The sequence below is a fragment of the Sorghum bicolor genome, chromosome 3 (assembly GCF_000003195.3).
Source record: "Sorghum bicolor cultivar BTx623 chromosome 3, Sorghum_bicolor_NCBIv3, whole genome shotgun sequence".
In the NCBI taxonomy this organism is placed as follows: Eukaryota; Viridiplantae; Streptophyta; class Magnoliopsida; order Poales; family Poaceae; genus Sorghum; species Sorghum bicolor.
Genome location: NC_012872.2, coordinates 71,925,898 through 71,952,161, shown reverse-complemented (window position 1 = coordinate 71,952,161; position 26,264 = coordinate 71,925,898). Strand labels below are relative to the sequence as shown.

General features: G+C 41.6%; 3 protein-coding genes and 1 long non-coding RNA gene across 8 annotated transcripts; 3 read left to right on the top strand and 1 right to left on the bottom strand.

Moving 5' to 3' along the window:
* On the top strand, positions 246-3,013 carry LOC8059393 (transcription factor ICE1). Of its 3 annotated transcripts, none has more exons than XM_021457145.1 (4): positions 246-1,036; positions 1,882-2,109; positions 2,358-2,538; positions 2,655-3,013. In XM_021457145.1, the coding sequence occupies exons 1-4, from the start codon at positions 389-391 to the stop codon at positions 2,681-2,683; spliced, it is 1,086 nt and encodes a 361-aa protein (XP_021312820.1). In that variant the 5' UTR covers positions 246-388; the 3' UTR covers positions 2,684-3,013. The 3 variants fall into 3 exon arrangements, with proteins under 3 accessions (XP_021312820.1, XP_021312819.1, XP_002459022.1); XM_021457144.1 differs by having other exon boundaries at positions 257-1,036; positions 2,358-2,528; XM_002458977.2 differs by having other exon boundaries at positions 269-1,036; positions 2,358-2,528; positions 2,652-3,013.
* On the bottom strand, positions 3,555-7,693 carry LOC110433945. Of its 2 annotated transcripts, none has more exons than XR_002451397.1 (6): positions 7,428-7,693; positions 6,936-7,100; positions 6,363-6,432; positions 5,904-6,040; positions 5,649-5,737; positions 3,555-3,912 (listed from the first exon to the last, which is right to left on the bottom strand). It is a non-coding gene; the product is annotated as an uncharacterized LOC110433945 (long non-coding RNA). The 2 variants fall into 2 exon arrangements; XR_002451396.1 differs by having other exon boundaries at positions 5,913-6,040; positions 7,428-7,691.
* Positions 10,052-14,824, top strand: LOC8059392 (aspartokinase 1, chloroplastic). 2 transcript variants are annotated; one of them, XM_002458976.2, is made up of 13 exons: positions 10,052-10,490; positions 10,905-10,987; positions 11,073-11,113; positions 11,189-11,343; positions 11,982-12,131; positions 12,201-12,296; positions 12,466-12,582; positions 13,074-13,193; positions 13,282-13,374; positions 13,449-13,565; positions 13,932-14,048; positions 14,140-14,202; positions 14,370-14,824. In XM_002458976.2, exons 1-13 carry the CDS (start codon positions 10,098-10,100, stop codon positions 14,490-14,492), a joined length of 1,668 nt encoding a protein of 555 aa, XP_002459021.1. In that variant the 5' UTR covers positions 10,052-10,097; the 3' UTR covers positions 14,493-14,824. The 2 variants fall into 2 exon arrangements, with proteins under 2 accessions (XP_002459021.1, XP_021310828.1); XM_021455153.1 differs by lacking the exons at positions 13,932-14,048; positions 14,140-14,202; positions 14,370-14,824 and adding an exon at positions 13,757-13,925.
* LOC8081301 (tRNA (adenine(58)-N(1))-methyltransferase non-catalytic subunit TRM6) lies at positions 15,522-23,084 on the top strand. The gene is made up of 13 exons (XM_021455120.1): positions 15,522-15,990; positions 16,077-16,201; positions 16,642-16,762; positions 16,870-16,951; positions 17,045-17,115; positions 17,788-17,829; positions 17,969-18,093; positions 20,547-20,640; positions 21,101-21,363; positions 21,435-21,540; positions 21,621-21,726; positions 21,996-22,082; positions 22,580-23,084. Exons 1-13 carry the CDS (start codon positions 15,878-15,880, stop codon positions 22,685-22,687), a joined length of 1,443 nt encoding a protein of 480 aa, XP_021310795.1. The 5' UTR covers positions 15,522-15,877; the 3' UTR covers positions 22,688-23,084.

Genomic DNA, 26,264 nt, shown 5'->3' with positions numbered 1-26,264 from the left:
TATGGCGTTTTTCTAAAAGTGTGGTGAAAAGGGTACAAAATTGCATTGTGCCGTGATTTAGAACATAACGCAAGAGCCATAGCCGTTTGTATGTGGAGCAAGTCTTGTTCAAGGCGAGGAAGCTTCCTCCCTCTCCCTTAGAGAAACGCAAATACTACTATCAGTAACGCAAACTTCTCTCTACGACTCTACCCTCTCTTTCTCTCTCTATCTCTACTACACCTCTCTCTCTCTCTCTCCGGGTCCTTCCTCCCCTTATAAGAGGCCAACCAGGGCCACGGCACTCTGTGTTGAGAGAGAGAGAGAAGAGAGAGAGAGAGAGAGAGAGTTGCCAGTGAGCCAGGATAAGTGAGGAGATCGCAAGGAGCGGAAGGCCGTGGCGGTAGCCATGGACGACTCGGCGGAGGCGAAGCTGGTGGACGAGATCGCGGGAGGAGGGGCGGAGGGGGACTGGGGCTACTTGGGCTCCGACGGGATGGGCTCCGGCTCCTACCCGGGCTACCCCTTCCCCAGGGACGTCCTTTCCACGCCGACCTCCGCGTCGCTGCTCCTCTCCATGGACCCCGCCGCGCTCTTCGACTTCAACAGCACCTTCCCGCCCTCCTCCTCCGCCGCCGCCACCGCCGGCTCCGCGTTGCCCGCCTTCCACGACTTCAACTGCATCAACCCCTTCGACGACGCCGGCCAGTTCCTCGGCGGTCCCCCGCCGCTGCCGCCGGCGGTGGCGGCACAGCAGCAGGGGCAGAAAGGTGGGTTCTTTGCGCCGCCGCCGGGCTCGGACTTCAACGACACCGGGATGAGCTGGGACGACGAGGACGAGATCGACCAAAGCGTCGACGCCTCCTCCATGGCCATCTCGGCCTCCATGGAGAATGCTGCGGGCGCGGCGGTGGGGGGAAGTGGCGTCGGCGGTGGCAGCGGGAGAGGCAAGAAGAAAGGGATGCCGGCCAAGAACCTTATGGCCGAGCGCCGCCGTCGCAAGAAGCTCAATGACCGCCTCTACATGCTGCGCTCGGTGGTGCCCAAGATCAGCAAGGTGATCGACCAGCCTCGCTCATCCATCTCCTATTTGTCTCGCTTCCCATCTGTGCTTAGTATGTGGAGTATTATGCTTTACCTATGCTGAGTTTTGTTATTTATCTATAATGGCGGTGCAGTAGGATTAGAGTAGGATTCTATACTGTGATATATTTTTCACTTCAGTATGTGTGGATTTCGGTGTTGAATTCTTGAACTGTCCATGTTTAGATCCAAAAGCCACACCTTTTGGTAGATCTATGGCATTCCTATGTGGCTATTTTCCTTTGCTTCAGCTCTTAACAGATAGCGCCTTCACACGGTCTTTTTCCATGGCAAATCATATGCAAAAGGCCATGTTCTTTTAATTACTCTTATGCTAGGCTTGTAAAATTTGATCATGCAACTCCTTTTGTGTTAGTACGAAATGGAATATGTTTTTTAGCTCCTTGTTGATGATTGGTTTACTGTCCAGCTATGGAATTTTTCAGTCATGCATTAATTTCTTGCCACATGGAATTTGTCATTTCTTATTACTTTTGGTGTTCTAAATATTCTTAGGCACGCCCTGATTCAGTTGTGTGAAATTAACAGGGCCATGCACAAGATGTTGTCGAAAGCGACCCATCAACTCATAGCTTGCAAAATAATCATGTTTTCTTTCTTTCTTTCTTTATGTTCTTGACAATTTTTTTTTTCTGGCTTTAATTTGTTTCTAACTATTGTTGTATTCCTTAAACAATTCACACACGCTTGAATGCTTCACCATGACAATTTTGTTTAGTGTAGCAGGCCGGACAGGTCGTTTGTTTTTCTTATATCCTGTTGTTGATTCTCATCAGCATTTCTCTTCTGCGGTGACAGATGGATAGGGCTTCTATCCTTGGTGATGCAATTGAGTATCTGAAGGAGCTCCTGCAGAGGATCAGCGAGCTTCACAATGAACTCGAGTCAGCTTCAAGTTCTTCGTTTGTTGGACCAACATCAGCTAGCTTCAACCCATCAACACCAACATTGCAGGCATTTCCTGGCCAAGTCAAGGAAGAACTTTGCCCAGGCTCATTCCCCAGCCCTACTGGACAACAAGCCACGGTGAGTCCAAATTTGGTTATTAATGTTAACTTAGGCAGCTCATTTAATTCAGTTTTGTGATACAGCACTACCTAAGCCTGCTTCATGATTCACATTCGTACACTGAATGTTTTACAGTCCGTGTTAGTACATTTATCAGCTGCAGGTCTTCGTCATCCCTTTTATGAGAAATGTTCAGGCAAGCACTGACATGTAACGGTACCGATTCGTATGACTCTGAGCGAGGCATTACTGTCTTGTTTGTTCAGGTTGAAGTCAGGATGAGGGAAGGGCATGCAGTCAATATCCACATGTTCTGTGCGCGCAGGCCAGGCATCCTGCTGTCCACAATGACGGCCCTCGACAGCCTAGGCCTCGACATCGAGCAGGCAGTCATCAGCTGCTTCAATGGCTTTGCAATGGATGTCTTCCGAGCTGAGGTCTGTTGTGGTCAGTGGTCGCCACACCAATACCATTTCTGTTGAATTCTGATGGATTCAATTCAATTCAGCCTAACCCACCGTTGTAGCTCACCCTCTTCATGTCTCTGTTGCCTCCTCCAGCAGTGCGCGGATGGTCCTGGAATGGTGCCTGAAGAAATTAAGGCCGTGCTGATGCACACTGCCGGTCTCCACAACGCAATGTAGCCGGTCCGAAAACAGGCCACCACCAGGATGATGATCGTCTCTACTAAGGGCTTCGATTCGGAAGCGGCATAAACTGTGGTGGCCATTGGTTTCTGGGGGCAAGTGATGGATTTAAGATGAGGCTCGCCATCTCGGGCATGGCATGAGATATGAGTGATGCTGTAACTATGGATTTTCTTTAGCCTAATGTTTGTTTTCTCTCTGATACTGTGGTGTAATAGAATCTATTCTGCGTGTTAAACATATAATGGTGAATGGTGATGTGATAATTAACATCAGATCCAGTGCCTGTTTGTCAGAAATGATGCACAGGGAGATGAATTCATCAGCGTCCGCGCAATGATTGTGACTGGCAGGCAGAGGCAGGCAAGCCGGATGGCCATGGGTCCGTCCTTGATGATTCAAATGAATTGAATCCTCTGGCTTCTTTGTTATTTATGCCAACTGTTTTGCACTGCCAGTTGAATGAATCCTGCCCCCATGTCCATGTGAAGACTGAAGACTGTAGGCTGGGCACTGACTGGAGTGAGGCTCCTAGATGAGTCGGCTGGTAGCTGATAAATAGGGAAGGATTTGCTGGGGAGTGTGGATGGCATTGGCTGCGTCACTGCCCCGGATTCAGTTATGCCTGCGGTGCCTTCAACCTGCAGGATGCAGTTCTTGCCTTGTGCTGCTGCCATGCCCCTCCGGCCCTCTCACAGTCAGACCACTGCGAGATCTGCAGTGCCCCTTGGGTTAACGGCTCGGACTTTAACACATCTATCCAATCTAGCCATGGTAGGTGATAATCAATGTTTACCATTTAAAAAATGGAGATAGTAAGTAACACTAGTACAACCCGCGCGCGTGAGTCAGTAAATACTGCAAGTTGTCCATAACAAGATAATGATCCTAGAGATATACATGTACAGGATGCGTCTACACACGCATAGCCTCTGATGTGTTTACATGGTGATAACAGAAGCCACGTACATATATGTTTGAAGCCATGTATGTTACATAAGTTGGTAACATTTTGAAGAGATTAGGGACAGTGAAAGCTGTACATAGGAATCTTTCTTCTCAAAGTTAACCAAGCCATTATCTGAAAAAAAATGGGCCAAGGAAGTTCGCCTTATCATACACACGGACTGACACCTCTGCATCTCCCATCTTCATTAACCCTTTACATCGTCACCTAAGGAAGAAGGGCGCTGAGTGGTTAGAAAAACAAGGTAGAACTGAATTGTAACTGCATAAATGAAGACACAGATTTCTTGGGCGCTAAGTTGAGACATCAAGGAAATAAAAAAACATGCTGCAAGTTGATTGCTATAAATATAGTTGCCTGCTAATAGGTATAAGAAAATGATGTAGGCAGACTATAGATGGGTGAGACTTCCTAAGTGTTCAGAATAATAAGGATGTAAGAAAATAAATATAGCTGCCACCAACAATTTTGTACTCAGTCCATACACCAAGGCAATTGTTGAGGTTGATATCCATGAAGAAAAACTAATACAGTGAAAAATTGGAACTCATAGGAAAATGTGAAGCTGGCATAGATGTGTTGGACCTAAACTTATTGTAAGATGGAAAGGAAAGGAAAGGAGGTCAGTTAACCCTATGATTAAAAGCAAAAGTAGTTCATGTAGCAGTAACGTGAAACAAAAATTTATCTGAGCCAGCAAAGGCTATAAGTGTAGAAAATTATTTTACAGCCATAAGTGAACGACACAACATATAGAAGGTGAAAAATACAAATAAAATCTAAAGCATAAGTCTACATGAAGAACAGTGTAAACAGGAAAGTTTGCAAAAGCTATCCTTGCAAGAACAGTGTAAAAGAAAACCGAGCATAATGAGCTTAGTGCCTTCGTTGTTGAATACGGACGCCTACGCTCTAGATTACTTCTTTTCCTCCATTCAGCCATTACGAGCTGAAGATTCCAGTGCCTTAGTAAATAATAGTGGTTCAGGATTTCGTGGGTTGGTAAAAACAGTCTAAGTATTAAGAAATGCAGGCTACAATATACAAAGAAAAATCTGAGTATACTAAATTTAGGTGTATAATAAGTACAAGACATGTAAACATGCATGAAGAATTTCATAGACTTGATCTTGCAAGGCCAGTGATGCACAACAAAAGCGGATCACTAATCAAACCAAAAGGAAAACCAATGCTAAATTTCGCTTCTGCACTTCCCAAATTCGATAAACCTTAGGCCTCACAAATAGCACTATGCAATCTTATCTGAATCAAAATGCATGCCAAGCAGGAGTCGACCACCACAAACAAACAAACAAAAAGGAAAACGAAATTGTAATTGACACATTGTGCATATGCCTATGTTTTTTTAAAAAAAAATCTGCATATGCCTTATTAAGAGCCTGCATCCTGGATCATACCCGATCCTAGTTGAATAGGAGAATAATGCAGGAAGCACATATGGGGAAAAACAAAGCTGTACTATAGACACGTGTAACTAAATAGCTCCAGAGAACTAAAGGTAACGCTTGTGAGCAACAATAATTAGGCTAAGCATGTTTGTTAAATAAATTTAGACAACCTAATATAATGTAGGTGTAAGAAAATAATGAAATGGTTTGTTTCATAGAGTGCAATAGCTGCTTAAGCCATGGCACTGCATTTTTATTCCTGAAACATATGAGTGGCTTCCATACATAAAAATAACTAAATAGACATGAAATTTTTAAAAAGGAACTGCATCATCAAGAATCCATACTCGAAGACAGTGATAATCAAGCAACAATCTATTGCTAGCTGAACCTAAAAGGAGAATACCATGCCCACAACCAAATGGAGAAACCAATAACACAAGATGCTATATCTTAACTGAATGAAGCAATTATACAATACTCAAGATCACAGATAGTACTGGTACGACCTAGGCAAGTAATTTGAAGACTGACCCTTTTTTTGTTTGATGCACTGTAGGAGATAGGATCTGTACACTGTACAGAATTCCAACAGCAAACAAACCCTTCTATCTGCCCATAACCTGCATACACAGGAGCAAGGAAGGCCCATTAGTTGGATAGATGGAGGAAAATCAGGTGGGAAACATCGTCCCAGTGACAAACCTGATAAAATCTATGACATTTGGTGGAGGAGGCAAAAAAAAATTATGCTTCAATAAATACTAATGCAATAATGAGGGGGCATACTGCTCTCACTTGGCAAACCCAAAGTCATTAATTTTTAGTATGGTGGCATCGCCGTTGGTCGATAGGAGAAGATGTTGCAAGTTTGACAGCTTGAACAGAGCTCAGTAGGTTGGGTTGTCATTCAATGAGATATACAACTGTCCAAATAGTAACAAAAATAATATTACATTGTTGCTCCTTCTGTAATGCCTTTCAGTGGTTAAATGACATCTGGCATGAGAAAAACACTTTTGACACAAGAAAATATACACGTCATTGTGGGGATTTTAGATCCATATTTATGTACATGCAAATTTATGTATGCACAAACTGAAGTGGGAGTAGGCACACAACCAGGAAAAAGCAGAGCAAGGCTGAAACAATAACTACAATAGCATGCATAACACTTGACTGAACAACCTGATCCTACGTTATTTTGCACATAACAGAGAAATGAAGTAAGCTGGAAGATGGTTGTACCTAGGCAAAATTGGGCAAATTTTAGTCAATGCTACCGTCCGCCAAGTCCTCCACTAACCTAGGCAGAATCCTGCATACAGATATACACATTACATAAGGAGCAACTATATATAGTCCATTGCTTAACAAATACATCATCAGAGGAAATAAACACCAATGAGAGCAATTTAAATTGGTGTAAGCAAAATTCATTGCATCATTTTCAAATAGGAAAATCTAAGAAGCCATAGTACTGACATATGAACTAAATAACCACTGCCATAAATCAATCATCGAAATCCATTCTGAAGAGCACAACATAGATAAGTAGCAGAGATAAGTATATTAGCTTAACAACAATAGTGCTGCAACTGTATTCAAATGAACCACTGATTCGCCACTCAAATATGAAAGATGATACAATTTTTTTCTAATAGCATCAAACTATGAAAGGCCGTAGGTAAATCACTAAGTATCATGTATTATTTTTGGCCTCTTTGTGTCCAGTTTCTTTTTTTTATCTGATACTATCACAAACATAAGAGAAATCTAACTCAATAAATCAATTGAGATTGGCTAGAAAATGGACTTAACCTTTTTTTTGCATATATTTCTGTAGTAGTCGTAAATATATCCAATATTGCAAACCTTCAGTACTTTAGCAAGGTATCCCCCAAGTTGACATCTTCGACTACACTGGCGGCTGGCCTTTCAGCACAGGCCAATCTCTAGAGAGGTATCTAGCTGTGTTTATGAAGTCTGCGCATTGCATAGCAACCAAAAAAATGAGAAGCACAATTATCAAGAGGAAAAGAAGAAAACATAGGGAAGCAAGGAAAACAAAGATGGAATAGCATGGGAACCTAAACAGAACTATCAATAGACCACCTGAACCTTGTAACTTATTTTCCATTAGGAATTGATGAATGAATTAAGTAGAAAGCACTAAAAAGAACCATGCGGGGAGAGCGGGTGGTGGGCCGCGGCCGGTGGTTGCCAGCACGTTGCGCCGTTTGGCAGCCGCAACCTGCACACCGGCCAATGCGCGTTCGTGAATCGTGAGGGAAGGGGATCTAGGAGACGCACCGAGCTGAGCCGCCGCTGTTGCCGCCACCGACGAGGAAGACGCAGTTAGGGTTTCGTGGAGCGCCCGTGGATCACCGAGAGGAGGCAACGCAGGGGGGAAGCCGTGGCGGGGGGCCACCGGCGGAGCCTAGCCGCGCTGCTCCATTGCTGGGGCGGCCACCGGCCGAGCGCCGCGTGCCGAAGTCGCCGCCGCTCCACCTGCGTCGGGAGAAAGAGCGAGAGAGGTGGGAAAAGGAGAGAGAGAGGAGGAGAGGAGGAGAAGCACCTGAAAGCTGAAGCTGAAGCGCGTATATATTCTTTTGGTGGGATTCTGATGAGAAGCAAAAAAACAACGGCGAAGCTCGAGAAGCCAGGCAGAAGCCCAAGAAGCCGTTCCAAACGAGAAGCCGCTCCAGACGATCACAGCCACACGATCGAAGATCAAACGGCTGAAAAAAAATCGGGTGACGTGGACCCTGCTTCTCCCTAGAAGCTGTCGGATGGTTTAGGGGAGAATGCATTTTTTTTATCCCCTTGATAGGAAAATCAATAATGCCCGGAATTCGTGAGAATAGTAGCAGAGGAAAAGGAAACTGATCAAAATCATTCCAAGAGGTCCAACTCGAAATCGAAATAGATATAAACCCCATGTAACTATCTGGCGCTGCTCTCGCTCCTCTCATCCTGTCATCCACCATATTGTTCTGTAAATTCTTTTTGATTGGCAATTTAGAATGCCTGCCTGAGGAAATACTACCTCAATTCCAAAAAGAATGTAATTTTAGGTTTGGATTGAATCAAATGTCTTTAGTTGTGCTAACTTTATAGAAAAACTTCACTTTTTTAGAATTGTAGGGCAATGCCCCAGTAGAAAAAGTTCACTTGTTTTTGAATTATTTTGATGTAAAATTCGAGATACCCCTCTCATGACTCCTACATTAATCCCTTCGCCCACCAATATAAAAACTTTTGAGATTTATAGGATATAAGTTATGTTGACCAAAAAAAAAAAATCTTTGACACCCCTCATTAAAAAGCAACGAAACTACTTCTGGATTGACATAATTAATACTTGGGCCATCAAATCTTCATTTGATATTCATAAATTCTTATATTTGTGGACATTTTTTGAGACTAGAAGTAGTTCTTATTTTTTAGAATGTATGACCTAATTCTAGTAGTCTTTTTTTTTACTTTCTCTACTTCTAAAGTGCAATCATTACATGCTAAAATAGTTTTTGATAAGAGTAAATTTGTAATTTTTAAGTAACATTGATCTCCTTCAAGGATTATAAAATATACTTATTTTTGAGACGGGAAGTATAACTTTAAAACTCTATTTTAAACCCTAGTGCGTACAATACGCTAGGCAGGGCCAGCTCTAAGGGAGGGGCAGACAGTGCGACGGTCGTGGGCCCATGGAGCTTGGGAGCCCAAGATCATATAGGTAATTAGTACATATAATTTTTTATTTGACATAATAAACATTCGAAGGTCCAAGACAAACCAGCGAAAGCCATAGATAGCTCTTCCTTTCAGTCCTATTCTACATAACGGTGAGGACAGTGGATAACAAACACACATGCCATCACAGTAAGCAACACGCCAGCAGCCATGATCAATTAGTATTTTCCTTTTTTTCTTATTTGTTTTGTGTATGCGCTATGCTTGTATAGTGCTAAGACCTAGGATTATAAATTTATAATTCACTATATTTGTCTAAATATATTAGATTAGATGTTGTCTAAGAAATATTTGTCAGGTACTCAAAAAAGGAAAAAGAAAAGAAAACAAGAAGACCAAAGTATTGTTATGTTTTATGAATTATACATATATTACAATGTAATTTTTATTATATATTAGTTGAACGAGCCCTTATCTTCATACTTGTCCAAGGACCCTTAAAATTATAGAGCCGGCCCTGACGCTAGGCAAAACATATTCTCCTTTCTTTTCGCCAAAGTCCCCCTTTATATCTCCTACTATGTGTAAGATGATCTTATTCTATGTTGCACCACTTTTCTCAAGAAAAATATGCTAGTGACGCCCTCTTGCTAACATGGCCTCTACAATATTTTCATCGCTGAATAAATCAATTTGTGTTGTTATATGATGTTAATTTTTTCCATATGGCCAAATATATTAAAAATAATACAAATATTACAATGACAAATAAGTATATTTATATTTATTTTTATAGGTATTAAATTTAGCTTCATAAATCTTCATGCTCTTTTTTACAAACTGACTAAAACTTAAAAGTATTTAGCTTAAGATAAATCTAGAAATTAAGGGGACGGAGGTAGTAGCTTCCTAAGTCCTGTCTTTTTTTTAGTTCAAGTCTTAATCCGGTCGTTGACCATTTCCCTCAGGTCTCCGTCTTGATGGCCCTATTACGGCCTTGTTTAGTTCTGAAAAAATTTCGGATTACTGTAGCACTTTCGTTTGTTTGTGGCAAATATTATCCAATCATGAACTAACTAGGATCAAAAGATGCGTCTCGTAATTTACAGACAAACTGTGTAATTAGTTTTTATTTTCGTCTATATTTAATGCTTCATGCATGTGCCGCAAGATTCGATGTGACGGGAAATCTTGAAAATTTTTTGATTTCAGAGTGAACTAAACAAGGCCTCAGTCTCCAACTCTCCACTCCACGCTGGAGTCCCCACGGAGTAGGAGGGCCAAGAAATGGCGACCCCAGTGCGATCGGCGGCCGCACCCCGCCGCCTCGTTCCGTCGATACCTCCGGCGAGCTCCGGACATGTTCAACAACTGGCGTGCTTCGGTACCCGAACCGAGCCTTGCGGTGCCCGAGGGTTGTCAATGGTGGTCGCCGACTCCACCCGCCGTCGGGCCAAGTTAGGGGACGGCGGGGACGGCGTCCTCGGGGCGTCTGTTCTCGGAGGGCTCGGGATGGCGGGATTGGGGGATCAGCTGAGCGTGGTGATGAAGTTCGGAGGGTCCTCAGTGGCGTCCGCCGCGAGGATGGCGGAGGTGGCTGGCCTCATCTTGACGTTCCCCGAGGAGCGCCCCGTCGTCGTGCTCTCTGCCATGGGGAAAACCACCAACAACCTTCTCCTTGTACTGATCGCTCTGCACTGCTCTTGATTGATCTTCTTCAGACTTTTATTTAGCTCTGTGCAATCTTTCTTTGCTTTGCCTGCATAATTCACTGGTTGAATGCATCAAGAAGAATCTTCAGTCACCTAAAGTAAACTGTTCATCCTTTTTTTTTCTTTTTTGGTAATGATTAGCAATCTAGTCGTGAATCTATAGGCCTTGATAGATGCTTGGTGAAAAATCTGTGTTGTTTGCTGCTGTGGTGCATAAAGAATGGCTACAAACAAGGATTAAGTTTACTAAAATACTGAACCTTTATCCATGGTATGCTGTTTGCAATGTATAAGAAATATTTGAGCAAAAGGAAGCCGTGAGTTATTTTAATCGTTGTTTCGTGTATACCCTAAAATTCATGGTATATGTGATCGTTTTTAGGCTGGAGAGAAGGCAGTGGGGTGTGGAGTGATCCACGTTTCTGAAATCGAAGAGTGGAACATGATCAAAGACCTACATATCAAGTATCCCACTTTATTTTTGAGCTGCTAACTATTAGAATACTTGCAATAATCTCAATTTATGTTGACTTGCTCGCTGTCAAACCAGGACAGTGGATGAACTGGGGCTTCCAAGATCTGTAATACAAGGTAAACCCACTACCTTATGTGACCACCTTCTGTATTTTTCGGCCTTTGTGTAACAACTGTGGACAAACTCTGTAGACATGCTGGATGAACTGGAGCAACTATTGAAAGGTATCGCTATGATGAAAGAGCTGACGCCTAGGACCAGTGACTACCTTGTTTCATTTGGAGAATGCATGTCCACCAGGATTTTTGCCGCTTATTTGAACAAAATTGGTGTCAAAGCACGGCAGGTACTTTTTGACTTCCTTGATTTGCACAGTGATGCAGTGAACTTTTCAGGTTATGAACTTATGAATACAGCAGCCTACAAAAATTTGCTATAGTATCCCTATGGTGGGGATGTCCTGAAATTTTGATTAGTCATTGATTTTTTTACTGTGTATGCAGTACATGTTCTCAAGTCTCAATTCATTATGTTAGTTGCTTGCCGCTAGTATTCTGCGGAAATTTTATATTTCGATAATGATTCATTCATTGATCTTTTTCTTTGTGTGCAGAAAAGGTTCTTAGTTTTTTTTTAGATTTTGTGATTAATTGGATACTTCCATATACTTATAACCTTTTAGATAATGGAGATAACCTCCGCCCTCTGCACCAACCAGGGTTACAAACACCATTTTATCCTTTAAAATGTGGACAACAGGATTTGAACCCTTATAGTGGAGTCATACACCCACAACTCAATTGAGTGTTCGACTACAATCTGCAGTTCCCTTTATTTAATGTCTCAATTTGATACAGGGACCTATAATGGTAACCAGCCTAGCTGCAAATCCCCAGTGTATCCATATACACCCAAAGTCTTGTGCATTATGCAATGATGTGAACTCACGTCAATTATTAATTTTATTTTGAAATTCTTGTGCAGTATGACGCATTTGATATTGGTTTCATGACGACTGATGAATTTGGTAATGCGGATATCTTAGAAGCAACCTATCCTGCTGTTGCAAAGAGACTTCATGGGGACTGGATACTGGATCCAGCGATACCTGTTGTTACTGGATTCCTTGGGAAGGTATCCCATCAACAAATAATTTCTTCATCCATGAGGCAACTTGTTTATTGCAACTGCCATCACTTGCAGGGCTGGAAATCGGGTGCTGTAACTACTTTAGGCCGAGGTGGTAGTGACTTGACTGCTACAACCATTGGTAAAGCCTTGGGACTGAGAGAAATTCAGGTCTATGTTTAGTCTGAATAGATATTGAATAAACCATATTTTTCTTTCTGAGGAAAAAAGTTGAGACACCAGTTGATGCTAATCACTAAGGCATGTGCATTTCATGAAAATTGTTGCTTATCCCCATACATTGCGTATTTGGTCTGAAAGCATACTGCGCCTGTGATAGGTATGGAAAGATGTTGATGGTGTACTGACTTGTGATCCAAATATCTACCCACATGCAAAGACTGTTCCATACTTAACATTTGAAGAGGCTACAGAACTTGCTTATTTTGGTGCCCAGGTATTCAATCATTTTGAGTGAAGAATCAAAAATTATCTATCTTGGATTGTTAAAAGGGGCTATGACGGTTGGCATGCAATGATTCGTTTTTTATCACTAATGATTCTTTCTACAAATTATATTTTGAATGCTCAAGAAAATAGTTTTGGAACTAAACAACAATCATGTTGGGTACAGGATATTTCATGTTTATTGAGGTTTTCAGGACTTGAACCCTGATAGTGTGGCCAGGCTGCTTCTCAGTGAATAAAAGGATCTTTTACTTTCATAATTTTGAAAAACGAAAGACTCTTTAGTGCATTACTAGGGGTTCAGTAGATAAACCTCTGTTCCTTTTTTTACCTTTTAAAGCTATACTGATTGTTGCTTGGCATATGCTTTACTAATCATCATGAATTGAACATATAGCTCATGATGTCAGTCTTATTCGCTCTGCTGAAAAGAAATGAGAAATTTAGGTTCATTATTGTGGACTGTGCACTCCAATGCAGGTTTTGCATCCACAATCAATGAGACCTGCTAGAGAAGGTGATATTCCAGTTAGGGTTAAGAATTCATACAACCCTAAAGCTCCAGGCACCCTTATTACCAAACAAAGAGACATGGATAAGGTCTGCAGTAGATAACTTTAATTATGTCCTGGCATCATCCGCTTGGCTTTCAAGGCATTGATTTTTTGCCCCTCTTTTCCACTACTAGGTTGTACTAACTAGCATAGTGCTCAAGTCAAATGTCACTATGTTGGATATCGTGAGCACTCGGATGCTTGGTCAGTATGGTTTTCTGGCAAGGGTATGTTGAGCACTGAGCCATTTTGTTTACTCATATTTCATTATTCTGACCGCTGTATGTATGACCTTGAGCAGGTATTTGCTATATTTGAAGATCTAGGTATATCTGTGGATTGTGTTGCTACCAGTGAAGTCAGTGTTTCTGTGTCACTTGATCCATCAAAGATTTGGAGTAGGGAACTGATACAACAGGCAAGGATTTCCATCTACATGCTCAATGACAAGTAGCTTTACTCTTGCTACATTTCATTCCTTCATAGTATGAGCAAGTAAAAGCACAAGAGAAATTGTTTTAGTGACTTGATAGTCCATGCCTGAACATTTCCCAGAGAAAAGTTTTTGTTCTAATTCTCTGCACTTCAACATTTTTAAAAATCTTTCAGGAACTTGACAATGTAGTTGAAGAGCTAAGTAGAAGTAGTTCAAGAGCTAGCAAGTAGAAGCACAACTGCACAAGAGAGATTTTTCCAAATGACTTGATAGTCCATGGCTGAACATTTCCATGAGAAATTTTTTATTGTAGTTCTCTGCGCTTCACCACTGTTCAAAATCTTTCAGGAACTTGACAATGTAGTTGAAGAGCTTGAGAAAATAGCAATCGTTCATCTACTTCAGCAGAGGGCAATAATTTCGCTTATCGGAAATGTGCGGCAAATGTCTCTTATACTAGAAAAGGTATAACGCTTTGTACATTCAATATTTCTTCTTCGGATTTTCCTCTCTCATGTTCTTTTCATTGGATAATAACCATTTAATAAATCTTCAGACCGGACATGTGCTGAGGAAAAGTGGGGTCAATGTTCAGATGATCTCGCAAGGAGCGTCCAAGGTACTCCCTCGCTCACCAGAGTCATCATAGCATATACCAAATGAGTAACTATGTGTCTGTTGCATTCGTGATTATCATTCACAACATCTATCGTCAACGCAGAACCCAATTGTTGTTTGCCGTATGTTTCTGGCTCCGACATTTACCGTGCCTTACATCCTGAGCAGGTTAACATGTCGCTGATAGTCCATGACAGCGAGGCAAAGGCACTCGTAGAAGCCCTTCATCAAGCGTTCTTTCAAGACGATGTCCTGGCGCAAGTCGAAGTGGAGAACCTACTCGTGGGCTGATCGACGTAGGTTGTTTTGTCTCTAGGCATGTTATCTCAACAACGGCTTGAACCTATCTTTTGCATCAAAAGTATTTGTCTTTCCAGCTTCCCAGCGAATGACTGCAAGACTTTGCGTTTCTTGTTTCCAAACCTGGTTGCAGACACCAGGGAACACCGACTGTCAGCAAGATGGCAAGCCTTTGATATAGTAATTCCAAGTTTCCAATTGCCTCTAATCCAAATTTGTAAGGTTTGCCTAAGGTTATGAGAACATTATTAATATCTGTAACACAAAATAGATATACTATGAAAATAAGTCTCATGACGAATAAACTCGGCGAAAGTTTACTCGATAGACGAAGAGAGCGGGAGTATCGATCAACCTTTATATAAACTCGGTGCTTGGGACAACGGGACAGCTCTCAACAGCTATAGATCTGAAGAAACAGTTTCACTCTTATTTTTTCTAACCAAACGCTCTTAGCTCTACCAACTTCAGATCTTTCAAAAACGTAGATCTAGCTCTGAGATTCATGGAATTCATAGGGCTCCTCAAGAGTGCTCCAAAAACTCTTGTTTTCAGAAATTCGTTAATTCTCAAAATCAAGTATTTCTCATCAACGACGGCAGCCAATAGTGCTCTGAAAACTCTAGTTTCAGAAATTCGTTATTTCTAGAAATTAAAGTATTTCTCGTCGATGATGGCAAGGTAGCTTGATGCGACTGTCTTATTAGTATTTTTCGAAATCCTGTACTCCCTTTGTCCTTATATATTTGTCGTCACGATTTGCGTACCGATTGATTCAATTTATATAAAATACATGCAATGTTTCTATCTTTAAATAATTTTTAATATATATTTAAGTAAAGTTGTTTCCTAGAAAACGAAAACGACATATATTTAGAAACAGAGAGACTAAAATTCCCATTGGTTAAAACTTGTACATATGGATGTGCAGCAAAGAAATTTTGGATTTGGGTCCAGGTGGAGTGGAGGTGGGCGGCAGACTCCGCTGCCCTGCTCGTCGATATCAGTGTCACAGAGCGAGATTGGCGCCTCCCCGTATCAGAGCAGAGCAGAGGCCGGTCAAGGAACATCGACCTGCTTGCCGGCGTCCGTTGTTCGCGGCGCGGATCCCGGCAGCCGTGCTCGCCTGCTTGCCGTTCCTCACCGCGCACGTGCTCGTGCTCGCCACGCCGGCCGGCGGCCACCGTCGCCGCCTACCCCAAACCAAAACCCAATGCTTATCGGGCCGTTTCTCCTTGCATAGGGACGGGTGCCCTGCCTGATTGGGTGGGATCCGACCTGACCCGACCCGACCCGACCCGACCCGCTCGCTCCTTAAACCCTTGTCGTCGCGTAGCTTTCTCCCCAGCTCCAACTCCCGCTTCTCGCCCACACCAATGGACTCGACGCCGCCGCCGCCGATTCGCCGGGAGGCGTGGGAGGGCTGCAGCGTCCTCCTCGACATCAATGACGGCGACCGCCTAGCCTTCTTCCGCCTCACCCCCGGAGCGTCAGTCCTACCCTCCCTCCCTCAGTCCGTCTCCCTGACTTCGCTACTCCCCTCCCCCTTGGAACCAACCCTTTGTGTGCGCGCAGGACGGTGAAGATTGGGAACAAGACCTGCTCGCTGCAGCCGCTCGTGGGGCGCCCCTTTGGCTCTCTCTTCCGCCTCGGCGCCGACGGACTCGTCCCCTGCGCCGCTGGTGACGCCACATCTCGTGGTAAGGATAGATTCTGATTCGGATCCTCTATCGAGCTTAGTTGCCAGCTCGAGGCTAAACCTTTCGGCTCAGCTGGTTCTATTCTCTTACTACTTTTAAAGCTCAAGCTTTTTTCTACCTTCATTCAGTTTGTACTTTTCAACTAAAAACATAACAGAGGCACGTTTATTGTTCATAGTTAATCAGCTAATGAACCTCATCCAAGCTCTGAAACTTGCTGTTCCATTACGCCATTATGTAAAATGTGCCTGATTGATGAAAGCCTATTTTTTTGTTCCTAGTTTCCTACAGACAAATCACTTTGTCCTTTTTTTTTATTATATAACAAAAGATAAGCATCGTTCTGCAATGATTCTTACTGTCGTGGTTAACTAATACCTCTCTATATTATTGTTGCTTTTTCACTATCAAATTTTTGTAACAATGACTCATTTATCTAGATCATAACACACGAGATGGTGCCGATGGCCAAACACAGGATGAAACCAGAGACAATAGGTCTCTGGTTGATAATAATACGGCTCAAAATTTATCTAGCGATGACATAGAGGCAATGAAGAGGTGAGATTCTCATCATATTTGTTTTTTATTGAATATAAGCTATTGTCTGTTCTCTTTTCCCTGTGATTTACATCCAAATTTATATGCAATTTGATTTTCCAAAACAGGGATGGTGCAACCGGTGATGAGATTGTGGAAGCTTTAATAGCAAATAGCTCAACATTTGGAAATAAAACTGTGTTCTCGCAGGTTAGTACAATAATTTATTAACTCTATTATCTTCGGTCTCTTGGAGTTTCAAATTTGTTGATTATTGATTTAATTAAATCATTTTGGTTGTAGGAGAAGTACAAGTTAAAGAAACAAAAGAAATATGCACCTAAAGTTCTTTTGCGACGCCCTTCTGCTCGAAGGTACCTTTCTAGTTTCTAGTAGTATGTTTGCAGTCTGCAAATATGTCGAGTTATTTTTGAGATGTGTACCCTTAATTTACATTGGTGTACTTTTGACATGAGTTCATGTATGCAACCAGATATGAATCTTTATGCTTTCGCTATAGTTATTTTCTCAATGCCTTCTCTACAAGAGATAAAAGGAACATGGTGATTTTTATATTACTATTGATATGTTCGATTATATTTTAAAAGGTGTCATGCAACATGTTGAGTAAAGAGTGTGCGTAGAGACCAGACTGAGAGTCCAAGAATGCAAGTGAAACTATTCTAGCCTTTCACACGTGAAGTCAGCATGTCCAATACTGTTGTTTCAATATTTTATTGTGTCTCCACTTAACTGAAATGAATGATATTGTCTTCTTTGGAGAACAATGTATTTTGTGGCAGATAATAGTTACAATGCCAATTAGCTCGTTAGCAAGAGTGAAGGATCAGGAACATTTGTAATAGAAATATTTGTTTTCCATATTTTTGTTGTGAAGCCTTGCACTACCAAGTGTTACCTATTAGGTTAGATTTGGCTTGATCTATCTGATTTTTTGGGTTTATTTTGTAATATTCTACTATAACTCATAATTTGGCATAGCACAAGCCTTTTGAAATTTGATTGCTGGATCATTTCATTTGCAGCATTTGCGAGACATACTTCAAGAAAACTCCAGCTCGTATAGGGTAATTTTTTTCTTCATTAGTTCTTTGGCAAGTGGCATCTGTTGTTTTGGTTCAGTCCTCATATATTTTTGCTTTTGCTTAATTTTTACTACTCTCAATCACTTTATAAAGTTTATACTCTTCTTTCTTTGGTTATTAGGTTTATGCGAGTTGACACACTATCTCTCTTGTTGTCTATGGCAAATATTGGTGCGTATTCAGATGTGCTTGTTGTTGATATGGTTGGAGGTTTAGTTGTTGGAGCTGTTGCTGAACGTTTAGGAGGTAAAATATATTTCTATTTTACTTTACTACTAGTTCAATAGGATTAAACTTAATTTAATGGATGTTACCGAATTAAATACAATTAAGCTCTATTGGCTACATGCAGATGCTAAATGTTCCACTTCATACCTTTTCCCTGAAACACACTATTGTTTACATAGTTATGATCGGCTAGAAGCCGCCAGGATTTTTGGTGGAGTTTGCTTTATGACAGTTTGATCTATGTTGTCAGTATGAGGAATAAGGAAGCCAATAAATAAAAAATTATATGCATGTGAACACTAAAATGTGCAAGTTGCACTACTTGTTTCCACGAAGTGCAAGCTATAGTCATTCAATATGTAAGTCTTAAGTGCCTGGCGACTGCCATTGTGCCTAAGTGCCAACGTCCAGTATTCATCTTTTTTTAATATATATATATATATATATATATATATATATATATATAGGGTGAGGTTTTTTTACACGTGCGTGTAACTACTCCGACCTGGAGTATACCCACGCGAGGGTGATCGGGCGGGGTGGACGTAGGTAATAGAGACGTCGGGTGCAGTTACCTCCCTTAACGGGTTTAGCTGGAATCCAACTAGATCCAATCATACGGCATGCAACTAACAGATCGATCTCATCGATTTAAATAATATATTTTCAGTTTTGTTGCCGTCATTCGAGTCTTTTGGATTAATCAATTAAACATTTATTGTGGCGCATATATATCTAGTTTTCACGTGTATGCGCTGAGAGTAAGGGTACATACGCATATATACATAGTTGTTTTCATGTGTATGTGCTAAGAGTATGAGTACATACTTTATATATATCTAGTTTTTACGTATATGTATTGAGAGTAGAGTATATACATATACATGTACTAGAGTATGAGCGTATAGCTATTTTTGAAGGAAATATATGCATATAGAGTATGAGTAACATTTTCCATCGAGTATACAGGCCAGGAAAGTATGTACATATACTCTGGCGTATATTAATTTTTAAATGGACTTTTCTATGAGTATATACGGAGTACATGGAAAATTTGTTAACTTTAGCCGCTGTTGATTTAAAAATAATGTATGTATATTTCATACTTAAAAGGCAAAATGGAATATCTTTGCATACACTTATTGATGATTGTATGATTACATACAAGAAAAAGGAGTATTCATGCATACATATCCATAATGAGTATGCTTACGAGCCTCAATACAGGTGTCGTAGCTAGCGAGCCTCTTCGTTTATAATTGAAATTGACAATAGAGTATATTGATATACTAGTTCTCAGAAGGATGTACATATGCGTCCGTATAATAAGTATATGTATATACTTTTTTTAATCATAGAAAGTACAATGGATACTGTAGTCTTGAAATTGACAGAGTATGTATTCATACCAGTTTTCAGAAGGACGTACATGTGTTTATAGATGAAGTATATGTATATACATTTTTAATCATAAACAATACAACTAATATTCTAATTGTAGCAAGTATGAACTGATACTCTAATCCATGAAGAAGTATTCAACAATACATAAATAGAAAACATGCAGAAGGACAACCGTGAAGAACATGCCCTGCGCTGCACCCTGTACATGCAAGATGGAGAAAAAAATCCGCTGAATCCAAAACCAACCAACCAACCAAGATTAGCAACTAATCGTTGTATATAAATTGGATCCGCCACCAGCCCCTGCAAACAATAGACCAAGATCCCCTTCCCTCGTCAATCAACAACACAACAGACTTGGTTTGGCAGTCAGGAGTCAGGACTGGATCGACAGCATGGGAGGGCACCGGGGCTGTCTCCGCCGGTTTGGGGCCGGGGAACGGCCGGAGTTGATAGCGATCTCATGGTGACGAGGCACACCTGGAGAAGTCGTGTTGTCCTTGCATCTTGGAATCCACCGATGTGCTAGTGTGGGGCGATAGCTTCGACGGTGGAAGCACCATCGTCGTGGGGTGCGCCAATGGGAAGAGGCCGAAGTTCGATGCCCCCGCCGAGTGTGCGGGAGGAGCTGCCACCGATGCTACTTGGAGTGCGCCGATGGGAAGAGGCCGAAGTTCGAGCGCGGTGGATGCTGTAGCCGCCGCCTCCATCTGGATGCGGATGGGAAGGAGAGAGATGATTATGGTCAGAGTTATATATGTGGTTGGATTAACGGGTCCGCTCTTTTAACCCGTTAATAACAAACCTACCACCGAGTGTAACCATAGATGAACGACTCCTTACGTCACGTGCGTTGTTACGGGGCGCGAGTAGCTACACGTACGTGTAGAAAGGAATTTCCCTATATATATATATATATATATATATATATATATATATATATATATATATATATATATTAGATTAGAACTGCGTTTTGGTGTTCTCTGGGCATAGACATTGTAATGCGTTGGTTATGTAATCCTAATGTGATTATGAATATTTTCTGTTGTTCATTACATTAACAGGTACAGGTTATGTTTGCAGCACATATCTTGGTTCAGCACCCTGCTCCATCGACATTATAAGAATGTTCAATTTGAGCAGCGATATGGTCAGCAGGTAATTTTCTTTTGGCACTAGGTTGCTTTTAATTAGATGATGTCTGGAATAACAATGTTTTGGAAAAATGACCTTCTAATCAAGTTATTAATAGCACATTTGCCATCCAGAAACGAAGCATGAGTTATTCGGAGCACATGAACTATAAAATTGTAATTGGACTTTTCACCATTAGTCTATCAGCAGATTTCAAGGACAAATTATTCTCCAGTTGTGACCTTGTTGGGCTGTACAAATTCACGAATACAGCTGTTCAAACTGGATTGCTAATTGTATACCATCCAATTTAATATAACCATTCACTTATTTTGGACTATTGGTCCATACTATCATGTACTATATTCTTATTCAAGCTTGAGATATATGAATGAAGCAGTTCAAGTTATAGAAGTGGGCGGCATCCATGATTTAGTTGAAGTTATGCTGTGTCTGAAAATGTTGTGATAAACTTTCCATTCAGGATTGTTCAGGCGCCACTTAGTGACCTATGTTCAATGCATAGTTCTGGGAATACCCCTTCTCTTCTCAATGGTGGCGCTGAAGGGGAGATGGTAGAGCCTGCTGTAGTACCAGATGAGGATGCCCAGGCGTCTGTGGCACAGCAAGTTGACACAGCAGTGTCAGATGAGAAGGCACAGTTATCAACAGACCAGCCAACTGATATGGAGGTCTCAGAGCCTTCTTTGGATGAGCATCCTGTTCAAGATGAAAACTCTTCATTAGGTAAAAAGTTGATGAATGCAAAAATGCTCTAGTGAAAAGTTTTGATCTCTGGATGCTATGTTAATCTGTAGATGGCAAAGGCAGTGATGGTAATTTAAATGCTTCAAAATCTTCTAAAGCTGGAAAAGCACCATCGCCAGAGAAGATGAAATATTGGAAGGAACATGGCTTTAGTAGGTAATACAAGTTATAGAAGAAAGTTGTTCTTCTAGTATAGTTCATATTCTAATTAACATGATGGTGTCTTCTTAATGCAGTTTGATTGTTGCTGCCCCTGGCCACGAAGTAGAGCATCTTGTCGCTGATCTGCTTCCACTTTTGTCTTATTCAGCTCCATTTGCTATATATCATCAGTATCTTGATGTAAGTAAATATTTCTTGATGTTGATACAGAAGCATGCCACGTGTGAACTAAATTCCATTTGGTTTATTGCATTTATGCTAGAATTTGTGCTGTCTAGAATCTTGATTGAAGTGTCTGGAAAGCAACATAGAGCATCATTTTCATACCTGAGAATATTAACATGTGTTGTCGAGAAAAGTCTTTTTTTGTTTCTTCCTATCTCTTGTTTGCTCTTCTATAAAATATGATTATCATATTTCCTTATTTCTTTGTCTATATCTTCATACAGCCTCTTGCTAAGTGCATGCACAGCTTACAAGTATCAAAGATGGCTATTGGATTGCAGCTTTCTGAACCTTGGCTACGTGAATACCAGGTCAGCACCTGAACATTGAAAATTTTAAAGCAGAAATAGCTGTCCTTATGAGTTTTAAGGTTCTCTTACCCACATTTGAAGACAGTTCTGCATTCTTCCAATAATCATAGTTTATTATGTGTACTGAATTTGCTTATTAAAATGCAATAGACTAATTTCAGAAACAAAATTTGTGGGTTACCAAGAAGAAAGAATCAATATGGTTACATGTGCTGCTAGGTTATCTTTTGTAATTTCTCACATGATGGTCCATGCTTCAACAGTTACAACATATAGGAAAAATGCACAATTTATAGGTTACAACATATAGGAAAAATGCACATTGCTAGGTTAGCTTTTGTAATTTCCCACATGGCCACATGATGGTCCATGTTTCAACAGTTACAACAGATTGGAAAGATACGCTATTGCTTCTTATTTCATGTGCCCTAGCTTTCTTCCAAGAAATATTGGTGTAGGAACTTAAAGAACTCTGGTCTTCCTTATATACAATACAGGTCCTTCCATCGCGCACCCATCCACACATGCAAATGAATGCGTTTGGCGGTTATATCCTGAGCGGCATAAGGATACACAATACAGATTGTATGATAGCAAACAAGTGAGTCATCAATAAGGCATGCTTCAGTCTTTCAAGCAAAAAAGGATAGCGTGCCTCTCTTACCTTAAAAGGCGGGCAAAATTTTGTACTCTAGCTAGCAGTCAGCTTTGCATGTTGGAACCAGACATACGTTGCCATGCTTACAGAGAATAACACCGGGAGTAGGACAACTGGACAAGAGATTGCTATCAAGATGTGTATGCCAATCCTATGTAACTTGTATTTTTGTTTGTTGTAGTTTTAGAGAACTCGTATTAAACTTGTACGGGTCGAGGTATTTAATGCCTCCAGCTGTAGTATTTGCTGGAGATATCCTAGTGTACGGTTTATATGCTTGTGGTGAACAAACAGATGTATGAGTTTCTACAGAGACGTGAGAAGGTCTTGACTCCCTCATCATACTTTCTCTGTCCCAAATTAAATCAACTTATAGATTGTACTAAATCAAACTATTTAAAATTTAACTAAATGTGTAGAAAAATAAAAATATTTATGACACCAACTTAGTATCACTAAATGTATCATAAAATATATTTTCATAATATATTTATTTAGTGTTATATATGTTATCCTTTCTTGTAAAGTTGTAAAGTCGATCAAACTTGCCTAATGATTATTGTAGAACTTGATTTGTTTTGGAATGGAGGGAGTAATACTCATCATAAAGAAAATATGTGTCATCATTTGTTCACTGAGAATTATGGAAGCACTGAAATGCATTTGTGTTCAAGGCACCAAGTCAGTGCTTTTACAAGCGGTGGTGGTTTTACAAGCGGTGGCAAATGTAGCGTTTCTGGTGTGTTTTCTGTTGCTCCTGGTTGAGGCTCTAGTGTGTTCACTTGTCCTTGTTCTTTGTTTTTTGTTAAGAAGTCTTTCCTATGAAATGTAGCACCATCAAAACAAAGGAATTGAAAAATTGCAGGATTGAAATTGCATGGAACTTTACACAAGAAAGTTTCGAGTATAGCCTTTGGATGCAACACAAGAAAATATGAGTTTTTAGAGCGACAGTAAAGTTTTCAGGATGTCCAATTTTCATGATGTCCAACCTCCTGTTTGTTTCCTTTAAAATTCTCATGCTTTTAGTACATAACATAGGAATATAAAGGATTTTTGTAGGGTTTAATCTTTTTGTTGCAACGGGAGTGCTTGAGAAACAACTATTGACGTGTCTGAAGCGTGGCTCATGTTAGGTCTCAACCTCCTGACTTGCTTCGGTTGAAAGGCTTTATTGTTGTTGTTATAATCTTTCAGATGGCCATAGGAAATTGTCCTATAGAATTAAAATCTTAAAAAAATGAAAAAAAACGAGGTTCAAAACCTAGAAAAAATTCAGTCCGAGAGGGAAATTAAACCTAGGTGCTTAGGTGCATGATCACGCTTCTCATTCAATCAATTGAGCTAAGCTTATTTTCTTCAAAATCTTATGCTTTGTTTTATTTCAAAGGAGGCCTTAATAAAATGGTGCATGATCACGCTTCTCATTCAATCAATTGAGCTAAGCTTATTTTCTTCAAATTCTTATGCTTTGTTTTATTTCAAAGGAGGCCTTAATAAAATGGCACAGAGCTTTTTGCATCATTCGATAGGAAAAAAAAAAGCGGTCCAATGTAACATTCTCTTTTTTTTTTTGGTAGCCATTTACACGCACCTTGTTTAATTTGTTCGGTCTCGGGGAATGAATCAGGGTGAGGAAGTATTGGTTGAAACACCCGTCTAAAAAAGTTGACATTTTAGTATTATTCAAAGTCAAAGTCAAACATTGTACTCACCCAGATTCATTGCAAGTTATGAGAAACTAGAAGAAAGAATTGAGCTTTCTCTTTTGACACTGGGTCATTGCAAGTTATGAGAAGCATTTCTAAAGTTTTAATTCAACAGTGTTTTTTCCTCACAACAAATTAATGAATAATAATTTTAGTGATAAATTTTTAGTCAAGCGAACAGTGTATTTGGCTGAAGTTGCATTGCATACACATACGATACAAGCTGACAATTCGGAGTGAACACGCGAGTCTGCTGGTCACTCTTCTCTTGCACTGGAGACGACTGGAATATTTCTGAAACCTGCGACGTGACGTGTCGTCGTAGGGCGCGGCATGAGTATCGATCAATGGCGCGTCCTAGGATGAGACCGGAGGCCCAGTGGTCCACCGTCCACGACGTCGACGCCGGCATGCATGCATGTAACACGCCGTCCGAATTCCGATCGACCCCGAACGGAAAGGGGGAATCGACGTCGTGCTGTTTGCCTGTTTCAGTGAAACGACAAGTAACCGGCCGCCGGCCCGGTCTGCTCCTGCGCAGCCACGTCAAAGATGCGGTGCCGACGCGTGTTTCCGTCTGTCTCCCTGGACGTTCTCCGTCCGTCCCCGGTCTCCCCACGCGGCGGGCGGCCCGCCGGCCGGCCACGGCTAGCCGGAGCAGCTACCAGTACTCGAGGACAATCAACGAAAGCGTCGGTCCACTGGCCGGACTCCTTCACACTTGGCAAGGGTCAAGGAGGACTCGACCGGCGACTCCAAAGCGCACCATTTCTGCTGCCTGCTCCAACACACCACACGCTGACACGCCTGGTGCTGGTGGTGGTGGTGGTCGTCGTCGTCGTCGTTGGCATGAGGAAAACGAGGGAGGTAGGAGACGAGACGACGGACCACGCGGTGCGGGCGTGTGGCAGTGAGCCACCGAGTCCGGCCTGAGGATGGAACCCAACGCCAACGGGCAGAGGGGCGGCTGCGGCCTTGTCGCGACGCGCTTGGACTGGCGCGGAGCCTGCCTAGATGCCGTTTAGGTTGGGCCCCAGCCCAAACGTGGTTGGGTGCGGGGCCCACCTGCCCCCACTGTCTGCGTGGTGGGCCGTGGGCTGCTGCTGGGCTCGCGTGCCTTGCCACGAGGATCCCAGGAAGGCTGCTGCGTGCATCCCCAGTCTCAGTCAGTGAAGGCTGCTCTGCGTGCTCGCCGTCCTGGTCCTCCCCACAGTCCACGGTGCTACTACGTGCATGAGGACGGCGCTACAGTAGCAGTGTAGCACCAGACCAGCAGCCCACAGAGCAATAACTGGTGCTACACCTACTACAGTCCGACTACAAGGACGGTATAGATGTGCTGCCTCGGATGGAGTGGGGTCCCCGGCCGCGTGGCGGGGGCCAGCATCTTAGTGGGTCCACGTGTCAGTGCTATCATCGTCTGCTCGACTACGGTACTGCCCCCTCTCGTTTCGGCTACTGTAGCACTTTCGTTTGTTTGTGATAATTATTATCTAATTATGAAGTAACTAGGCTCAAAAAATTCGTCTCGCAAATTACAGACAAACTGTGCAATTAGTTTTTATTTTCATCTACATTTAATGCTTCATACATGTGTATAAAGATTCGATGTGACGGGGAATCTTGAAAATTTTTAGGTTGTTTAGTTCGCAAAAATTTTCAAGATTCCACGTCACATCGAATCTTGCGGCACATGCATGAAACATTAAATATAGTCGAAAATAAAAACTAATTACACAGTTTGTCTGTAAATCACGAGACGAATCTTTTGACCCTAGTTAGTCTATGATTGGACAATATTTTTACCACAAACAA